Raw genomic sequence first — 10,167 nt, 5'->3', positions numbered from 1 at the left:
GAAGACGGACGCCCTGGCCACGGAGCCACAGCCCAGTTGCCGACACACCACGGTGGCCCACTGGGAGTCCCAGTCGAAATCATAGGTGCAGACGGAGCCCCACTCCCCTTCGTGGGGTTTTTGTACCCGCCCCCCCCCCCCCCCCCCGCCATCTCTCCCCGAGTGCTGCGGGTGGTGGTTCCTGGATGGACTTTTATCAGCGCTGTTGAAACGGTGCTTTGCTGGCAGCACCGGGCAAAGTCCCCACAGGGGCGGAAGGAGAGGTGGGAGCCTGGCCGGCGTGGGGATGACCTCACCCCAAGCAATCCACTCATGCAATGAGCTGGGGCCTCCCTGTGGTCCACCCACCCCTTCCCTACCCAGGTCGGTGTGTCTTGGGCCAAGGGGTCACCCCAGCCTGGCCCCGTGCCTGCTGGTGGCAGGTTGCACAGCAGAATACCTGGCTGGGGTCACCAAGAGCAAGAGGTTGCGTGCTGGAAGCGCAGGCACCTTCCTAACACCAGTCCTTGAGGCCCTTCGAGGCTGCTTCAGCCTTGGGGTGGGATGGGGATGCTTGGACCTGGCTCTACCCCACCTCAACCAGGTTGCTCCTGCCCAGCGTGGAGGGAACTGGGAAGATCCTTGGGTCTCTCCTCACCAAGGAGCTGTGATCTCCAGCCTAGGTCACCCCAGCCTGGCCTGATGCCTGTCTTCTGCCTTGGACAGAAGCCCAAGGAGCTGTGTTTGGACAAATGGGAAGATACAGGGTCACAGCATTTAAAGACATGAGTCAGGGGTCATTGTCTCCAGCGCGTGTCCAGAGCCGTAGCCACTGCTGTGCACAGCTGGCTGGGCTCATGGCCAGGGCTGCAAGTGCTGGGGCTGTGGTAGGAGCAACCTGCTGAGGAAGAGGGACTTGGGACTATCTTCTCAATTGTTGTTTCCTTCCTCTGCAGAGCTCCCAGAAGATTGCCACCAGCTCTTCCTGGCCGGGCAGCAAAGCAGCGGTGTTTTCCAGGTGCAGCCTGCAGGGTCTCAGCCTTTCAAAGTCTACTGTGACATGACCACAGGTAAGGTGGTGGAGTTGTCCTGCAGTGCTTCGCATGCTGGTCTTGCGAATAGTAATCCCAAATGACTGTATTTTCTCTGCCTGCAGAAGGTGGCTGGACAGTGATCCAGAGGCGCACAGATGGCTCTGTGGACTTTGACCAGCTTTGGGATGCCTACAAGAATGGCTTTGGAGACCTGGGTGGTAGGTGGATGATGGTGTCTATCTTCTTATCCTGGAATAAATGATCTCTTAGCACATTGTTCTCCCTTGATGGCCCCTGGAGGTATCTGTGCTGGAGCACAGTTTTGAGCTGAGGAGGGGATGACATTGCTTACAGAGCAAGAGTCCTTGGTCTTCCTGAGTTGTCCTGCATGTGCCAGACCATGATTCAAATGCCACAGTGTCCTGGGTTGTCCCTTTTTGTCTCAAGCCTGTTTGTTTCTGCTTTGCACAGCATGTTTGTGTCCCTGTGGCAAATACAATGTGTCATGTTTTAGGTGATTTCTGGCTGGGCTTGGAGAAGGTACATCACCTTGTCCAAGAAGGAAGATACGATCTTCTGATTGAGCTGGAAGACTGGGAGGGAAATTCTCAAGTAGTTCAGTTTGTCTTCAGCCTTGGTGGTGAGAGCACAGCCTACACGCTCAACTTGCTGGGACCTCTGTCTGGAGAGCTGGAAAATGCAATCGGGGACTTCAGGCAGCTGCCCTTCTCCACTCGGGATCGTGACCACGATCTCAAAGCTGACACAAACTGTGCCAAACACCTCTCAGGTCAGTACAAGCTCTTACTTCCCAGTGATGTGTTCTTTCCCTTCAGCTCCCTGGTGGTGGCCGTGAGTGGGACAGTGACTCTGTGGGACCAGAGCCCTTTGGTGTTGAGCCTGGTTTGTCCTCTGCTTCCCTGGAAAGCTGCATCCTTGGGAGGAGCCATGCAGGGAACTGGGAGGGATGCTGAAATCGGGAGGGGTTCATGATTCAGGTCTTGGCCCAAGCATCTGTCTTCGTAACAGCTTTGCTGGCTCCCACCTTGCTTGGAAACCTTTCAAGCGAGGCAGAGGCCACTCCCCAGGCCTGAGATGGGGCTGCTGGAGGGTTTGAGGGGGTTTTGCATGTGAGAGAGCATCAGGGATTTGCAGATGCATCCTGAAGTCATATAGGATCTGTGTGAAGGCTTCCCAGTACATGGGTGTACAAGGTGGTCTTGTAGACCTGGAAAATTGGGGAAAACGGGCAGCAGCCACCTTGATCCTGGGTTTGTTTTCTTTCTGAAAGTGCTGTTGGTTAAACCTGCCTCTGCTTTGCCTTGGTAGGTGGCTGGTGGTTCAGCACCTGTGGCCATGCCAACCTCAATGGGAAGTACTTCCGCTCCATTCCCCGCCAGAGGCATGAGCGCAAGCAGGGCATCTTCTGGAAGACATGGAAAGGCAGGTATTACCCACTGAAGTCAACCACCATGAAAATCCAACCTGCAGCACTGGAAGCAGAGCCCTAAAGCTGCCATGTGAGACTTGATCTTCTCTGTGGAGCACAGACCTGAGCTCCATCATTTGGTGTTTACAGAAAACAAACCCACCCTCCCCAGGAAGTCCCTGGAGGAGCATTTCTCTTGGTTAGCAGCCCTTTAGTGGCGGGACACAGCTCCTCACTCTTAAATAAAACAGCTCCATGTTGCTGAAACCCCTGGATGGAAGCTCCTAAACCAGAAGAGGAGCCACCAGCAGGGAGATCCACCTCTAGAGCATGTACAAAGGTCTTCCAACCTGCCATGTGCTGCTGTGGCAAGTTCAAGTTGTGTAGTGCTTTCTGTCCTGTTTGAACACTTCTGTGCTGGTTTTCATGAGCTGGGGCTGGGGGAAAGGGGAGCATGTGAAATGTTTCACTAACCTGCACCCGGATGTTGGGTACGGAGCCTCACTGTCTCTCACTGTTTCCCATGTACCCTTCTGTGAAAGCCCCCAGAGCCTCCTTCCCCCGCTGGTGCTGGGGGGCAGTGAGCCTTAGGCAGCTCCATCTGTGCAGCCGCTGCTCTGGTGACTTCAGCTTGCTGAGAGTATGACTGTTGGTGGGAAGGCTGAAGGACACCCTGTGCAGAAGGAGACTTCAGGCTCACTTGGCTTCCCTGGCCCCTATGGCTTTGAAGTCCTGTGTTTCTGGCTGTGCTGGGGTTTGCTGGGAGCTGGGGAAAGCACTTCCAGCTCCAGGAGATGATGGGTGGGTTCCCGCAGCCCTGGAGGGTTGAGTCTTAAGGTCTGCCTGAAGCCTACTAGTGCTGCTGGGAGTGGTCAGGATGAGCACTGGGACAGCACAGGTACAGAGCAGTGACTGTCCCTGGGCAGGACCAGCCCTGCTGTCAGCTCTACATCACCCTGGAGGGCTGCCTTCTCCCCAAAGACTCCCCATACTTTGCAGAGTGAATAGCACCATCCCATGTGCATGCCCCAAAACTGGCTGGGGGACAACAAGGTTTCTCTGCAAGAGCTGCACCACCTTGTTGGGCATGTACCCTGAGGTACAGCATTGCCTCTGCCTTGGGAGTCCGGGGAGAGGTGGGCAAAACAAGTCCCCAAAAAACTATTAGGGGCCAAGCTGCCGTCTTGGGGCTTCCCAAGCATCCTGCCCTATTGAGGTCATATTGACTACTGTGCTAGAGCTCCTAGCTGCTAAATACTGTAAATAGTCATTTGTAGGATGTTGGATCTTGTTGATGAATTTCCCATTTTAATTTGTTTCCATATTTAAATGCAGTGTTAATGTGGTGTAATTTATAAATGTTGATACTGGAAAAAAAAACAACTGTAGTTTGTGTATTTTAAACTTTTTTTTGTACTAAAATATCTTTTCTGAAGATGCCTTTTAATAAAAACAAACCTGTAACTGTCCTGCCTGGATTATTTGCCCAGTGGCTTACCAGTAGAAGATGTGGGAACTACGGGAGCTATGTGAGTACTTTGGATTTTGAAACTTCACTTATTGGGAGTTTGACCCGAGCATTATGCTTCCTTCTGGCCTAGATTTTCTAGCTGCAGCCTTATGGAGCTCCGGGATAAATCCCTGCTATACACTCCAGAAGTAGTTTTTAGTCTGCTTGAAGTTTATGGACTTCAGAATTTCTGTTCCCTCTGGAAATCAGACCCTGGGGCAGCAAGTTTACAAGTGATGAGCTGGCCTTTCTTATTCCCTTTTGGCAGACCCTTGCACTGGGGAGATATTCCTTGTAGCTGTCTGGAAAACCCTGTGCCAACTCCTTGACCAAGAGCAGAGGCTGAGGTCTGAATTATCCAGACAGATTAAAATCAGAGCTGATCAGGACAAGCCCCAGTAAGTAGCAGCACAGTCATCTCCAGAAGCATTTGTTGTGACATCTAGGGAATAATGAATACCCCAGTATGTGGGAATGAAATGAGCTGGGGATGGAGCAGGAGCCTTGGAGATGGTGGGGGGTAAACTCCAGCTGTGCCTGTGATCCCAGGCACGTGGCCTGATACTGGAGCTGAAGAAAATAAGTGCTGCTTTAGCTGGTCAAGGAAGGGGAACAAAGATTGCTTATTGCAGAAGGCAGAGACAAGAATAAATATGGCAGTCCCTGAGGGCAGCTGTATAAATACCTGATGTACCTAAGTGTGGCCCCAGCTCCTGTGTCTGTCCTCCTTCCCTGGGGAAAACCCTGGGGTTGATTACAGCCCCAAGGTCAATTGCACAAGCAGCTAATTATAGATGGCTTTGTGCTATCTAGCTGCTCCCTCTTGCACTCAAATACATTTTTAATGTTTCATTTGCTTAATTTAAAGCTTGTTTAGTCCCTGGGTGCACCAGCAGATACTGGAGTGCCATGTTTTCATCTGGATGCTAGGGTGGGTTTATGCGTTGAATAGAAACCAGCGAAGGAGCCGCGCTGTATTTATTCATTGCCGGGTGTTTTTGGCAGATCTGGGCTTTGCTCCCCAGCGGTGTATTTCATCTCCAGCCGCTGCAGAGGCCAGTGCCAGCCAGTACCAAACGCTAGCTGGGGGAAGGCTCAATGCCCCAAATCTTGCTGAGCCCGGGAGTTACAGCTGCTGCTTTCTTCTGTGCCTTGGTTTTGCCCTGTTCTGCTGTGAAAGTCTCCGCGTCCCATCAATGTCAATACCACCCCATGCTCCCAGACCATAGGTCCCATGGGGGCCCTTCCAAGTCCCTCAGAAGAAGCCAGTCCTAGGTCTTTGTTTTCATCTGAAATCCCCCTGGAATCCTCCAAGGCCTTCATTGTCACCGACCTACAGCCTGCGGTCACCCCCGGGAGGCCGGTGGCGGGTGCGGGAGCTCCCTCCAGCGGCAGCGAGAGAAATGGCACCGCACGCGGCCAGGGGCACCCACCCGGACCCAGAGGACGGGCTGGTTGGACGGGACCTTTGAGATCATCGAGTCCAACCACCAGCTGACACAAACCACCACCGACTCATGTCCCTCAGCACCACCTCTGCCCGGCTTTTAAACCCCTCCAGGGATGGCGACTCCACCACTGCCTGGGCAGCCTCTTCCAAGGCTTCACAACCCTTTTGGGGAAGACGTTAATCCTAATCTCCAACCTGAACCTCCCCTGGCACAAATTGAGGCCATTTCCTCTTGTCCCATGGCCTGTTCTTTGGGAGAAGAGACCAACCCCCCCTGGCTACACCCTCCTTTCGGGGAGTTGGAGAGAGCGAGAAGGTCTCCCCTCAGCCTCCTTTTCTCCAGGCTGAACACCCCCAGCTCCCTCAGCTGCTCCTCACAAGACTTGTGCTCCAGACCCCTCTGTCCATGCTCCAGCCCCTCAGTGTCTGTTTTGTGGTGAGCCCTCGAGGTGGGGCCTCACCACTGCATCCTTTAGGTCACAACATGCTGCTGCTCCCCAAAGCAGGCCTTGGCTGCCCTCCAGCCGGCCATGCTGTGCCAGCCTGCAGCTCTGCAGCAGCTCCCAACATGATGGTCAACCCAGTGTTCCCAGTTCTCCCAGCAAACCCTCACCCAGAAGCTGGCAAGAAGGGCTGCTGCTGATGCTGCGCTCTGGAGGGGCTGTGTCAAAGGCAGTGATGGGGTCCAAGCTCAGCACATGCCAGGGGGCTGCGGGGTCTGCACATGGCAGGACAGGGCTTTTTGAGGCCAGAAGCGCTGGGGGACAGGCTGGGGCTGTGGTCCAGCAGGTGACACAGGGCTGGCACATGCCTCGACATGGAGCTCAGACTCAGCAGCAGAAGCACATTGAACCACAGGTGCTTTGGAGCCAGGGGTTCTCCCAGAGCATCATTAGATCAAAAAATTGCACATCCCAACCCAGCCGCATTTGGTGGCCCCAGGAAGTGAGGAGAGCCCCAATCTGCTGCCCAGAGCCCCCTCCAAACCCTGTGTGAAACTGGCAGGAACAACTGCCAGGAGATCTGACAGTGGGGCCTCAGCCCCTCTTTTGTACAACAGCAGAACCCAAATAGCTCTTTGGAAAGCTTGGCAAAAAAGGAAGGTGTTTGCGTGCACACAGAGCTGCACCAGCTCAGGTGGATGGGCTGAGCCCCTGCACCTGTGGCACTGGGACACTGGAGGGGACAAGCCAGAGGCATCACCCCAAGTAAACCCCAGTGTGGCTGTCACAGCACCACAATGAAACAAAACAGACAAACAAAAAACTCTTGAATCTGAAACCTGGTGCAAAGACGAGAACCAGCAAATTAATAACAAGAGGTGAGTTCTACACCCACCAACGCTCCCCAGGCACCCACTGGCCTGCCCCCCCCGCCTTGCCAGCACCAGCAAGAGTCACGCTTTCAAAGCCATCCCTTGGTCCAAATGCCTCGGGGTGCCCAGCAGACACACTGGGGCATCAGGACTCTCCCAGTCCTCTCAGTAACTTTAGCTCTTCTGCTGGAGCTCAGCAGCATGAAGCATAAATCGAGTTGCCTGTGGACGTGCCTGGTTTGGCTTTGCAAGCACCCACACCCTCACCAGGGTCCCAAGCAGAGTATTCTGGGGTGGCTCCCCTGAGGGTGCTTACAGACATCCTAAGGGCCAGGTCCCACTAAGAGGGTGGGAAGGGGAACTTCTGGCATGAGCATCCCGGGCCGGCAGCTATGCCCCAGGGTATGGCAGGGGTTGACGCACCCAGGACAAGAGGCAGCATTTGACTGTTTTGAGCAAGTTTTTATCATGTAAAAAAAAGAAGCAGATGGCATAGGCCTGTCTGCTACTAATGGTGTGTGCTCCAGCATAGTTTAAGAAAATATTTGGGGCTTGTAGGATCTCTGCTGCCTGAGGCTTGATGGCCGGTGGCCAATTTGAGGACACACATGGGATTTCCAGAAAGGGTCTGTAAATGCATTGCCCTGTCAGCAGCCAATGACAGGTGTCTGGTTTTGGTGACACACCACCAATTCTTCAATGCAAAACATGCCATGAGCCTGGGGGACTCCTGAGGGGGAAGAAGGCAGGGGCTCCGGGCTCATGCTTTGCTCCACTCTGCATCCCCCCAGGGCAGCATCCCCCCTCTCACACTAAGTCATCATCACTGTTCCCTGCAGCCTGTGTTAAAACTCTGCCCCAGGGGATTTCAGAGCTGGAGGGCACTCGTGAGGATATCTCCATTGTATATTGCTCTTTAAAACTTATGGCAACAATTCCCAGGCACTGGAAGAAGAAAATAAGAAAGTGATTTCCATCCAAACCAATAAAAAATAGCTTTGATTCCTCCCGCTCCTCCCCTGCCACACACACCCAATATTCAGTTCAGAATCAATTTAGCTACTTATGATAATGAAAATAAGACATTTTACTTCTGTTGTGCCCATTTTAACCGGAACAAAGCAAGGGATGCAAAGACCAGGAAGGAAACACCCAGCCACTCGCAGGATGCAGCATTATCAGGTGTGGGAAACTCAGCACGGAATTAACTCCCCTTCCCAGGAGATTCTGCATCCAACATGTTCCAGCTTTGCTCCTCCTGATGCTATTTAACTATTCATCGGTTGGTTGTTTGATATCCCTGGGCATGCTCTAGTCATTACTCAACAGAGCTGTTTGCTGTCGTGCTGCAGGGATGGGAACAGCATCATCAGGAGAAAATGATGATGTCTTCCTGCAGATCCTGGCTGTTAAAACTCCCTTTGGGATGGGAAGGTTTTAAAGTCCAATGCGCCACACTGAGCACCAGAACTGCAAAGAAAAGGTGAAAAGAAAGATTTCCTGCCCACGTCTTCAGCAATCGCTGTCTGTCAGAGAACAGCCCAACCAATCGCTAGGTTGGAGTTGGCATCTTCCCTATGTCCCTGGTTCTGTGGATTTTTGGTTTTTCTTCTCGGCTGCTTCCATTGCCTGATGCACGATGGGGATGGATGACCAGACTTCTTTCAAGCACGGCAGTGGGACTGCAATGTGTTCGCAGCAAGCTCTCTTTCTCACCCCGTTTTCAGAGCCTGGATCCTAAGAATGATTTTCACTGAGCAGGAGCTGGGTGCCCCCAGCGATGGATAGCTCTGTGTCTGGGTGCTGCCCCATTGCATGTTCCTGTGCATTTATTAGCACTTAAGTTTGGGAAATCGGACCCTTTAGAAACCATGATCCTGCCTGCCCAGCCTGATCGGGTGTCTGGGGGAATTTGAGGGCAGCTCAGCACTGCGCAGCCTGGAGGGTCTGGACCATCACCTCCCCCCACCCGGCCCCTGCTCATACACTGAGCATCTCCCAAGGCTGGCAAAAGTAAGTCCAAACACATCTTTTTCCTCCTCACTGTCTCAGCCTTGCTCCCATGTGATAATGGAGACCCACTAATTCTGTGAAGGCCAACCAAATCCTGGGCTGCACCCCCAGCAGCGTGGCCAGCAGGGCAAGAGGGGGGATTCTGCCCCTCTGCTCTGCTCAGGGGAGACCCCTCAGGCCCCAGCTCTGGGGCCACCAATTAGAGGGGGGATTCTGCCCCTCTGCTCTGCTCAGGGGAGACCCCTCAGGCCCCAGCTCTGGGGCCACCAACATCAGGAGGACACGGAGCTGTTGGAGAAGGGCCAGAGGAAGCTATGAAGATGCTGGGAGGGCTGGAGCCCCTCTGCTGGGAGGGGGTGCTGAGAGAGACAGGGAGGTTCAGCCTGGAGAAGAGAAGGCTCCGAGGAGACCTTCAAGCCCCTTCCAGTCACTCAAGGAGCTCCAGGAAAGCTGGGGAGGGGAGATGGAGCTGAGATGTGGGGAAGAACTTGTTTGGTGGGAGGGTGGTGAGAGCCTGGCCCAGGCTGGCCAGAGAAGCTGTGGCTGCCCCATCCCTGGAGGGGTTCAAGGGCAGGTTGGAGGGGGCTTGGAGCAACCTGGTGTGGTGGGAGGTGTCCCTGCCCAGGGCAGGGGGTGGGACTGGGGGGGCTTTAAGGTCCCTTCCCACCCAAACCAGTCTGTGATTCTATGATTCTAATCCTTTAGCCGGATAAAGACTCCTCTGGGCAAAGTAGGCCAGACGAGCCCTGGTGAAGGCAGCGCAGGAAATCAAGAAATCCTGTCAATGAGCAGCGCGAGTTTCCCTGCACGTCCCACAGGGAGGACAGAGGGAGCTGAGGCCTCTCCCGGGAGGGTTTGTTGCAGCCACAAATCACAGGTGACCCCAGTGGCTGCGTGAGGGGGTCACCAAGCCCTGGGGACACCCTGGGTGCCTGCGGCCCTCGCAGCAGCCCCGCGGGGATGAACGGCAGGATGGATCCCTGCAGCTCGTCGGGCGGGAAGGCGCAGGGCGGCCTGCTCGGGCCCACGCCGGCGCTCCCTGAGGGGCACAATGGCCTTTTGCTGTTATTCGTTCAGGAAATTGCCTCAAGCCACGCCAGGAGAAAAAAAAAAAAGGGGAAATGTTTTCCTAGAACAAGTTGTGTCACTGAGTGGGGTTCTTTTTTTGCCAAAAGAGCTCTTTCAGCTGGCATCTAGCCCGGGAAGGTGAGGCCCTGTGTGCCGTGTGGGGCAGGATGTCCCGGGAGCCCCCTGAGGAGCGGAGCAGCCCGCGGGCAGCCTGGAGCCGCAGCCGAGCGCAGCCCGGGGCTTCAGGGGACGCCCAACCTCCGGTGCCTCCCACCCCGGGGCCTCTGTGCCGCGCTGAGCCCCGCTCCGCTCCGCGCCCGCCACCGGGGGTGAGCGCCCCCCGCCCCGCTCCCGCCCGCCCCTGCGCCC

At 54.8% G+C, this 10,167-nt stretch overlaps 1 protein-coding gene across 1 annotated transcript in view; it reads left to right on the top strand.

Annotated features, from left to right (window-relative positions):
• The window catches only part of ANGPTL4 (angiopoietin like 4), a 9,604-nt gene extending 5,698 nt beyond the window's left edge, over window positions 1-3,906 (top strand). The window contains exons 4-7 of the mRNA XM_014962703.1: window positions 936-1,049; window positions 1,136-1,231; window positions 1,528-1,803; window positions 2,343-3,906. Of these exons, the coding sequence (XP_014818189.1) occupies window positions 936-1,049; window positions 1,136-1,231; window positions 1,528-1,803; window positions 2,343-2,524 (668 nt within the window). The 3' untranslated portion in view covers window positions 2,525-3,906. The remainder of the gene's footprint in view (window positions 1-935; window positions 1,050-1,135; window positions 1,232-1,527; window positions 1,804-2,342) is intronic.
• The last annotated feature ends 6,261 nt before the right edge of the window (window positions 3,907-10,167 follow it).

The sequence above is a fragment of the Calidris pugnax genome, unplaced genomic scaffold (assembly GCF_001431845.1).
Source record: "Calidris pugnax isolate Ruff unplaced genomic scaffold, ASM143184v1 scaffold952, whole genome shotgun sequence".
Lineage (NCBI taxonomy): Eukaryota > Metazoa > Chordata > Aves > Charadriiformes > Scolopacidae > Calidris > Calidris pugnax.
This window is presented reverse-complemented; position numbering and strand designations above follow the sequence as displayed.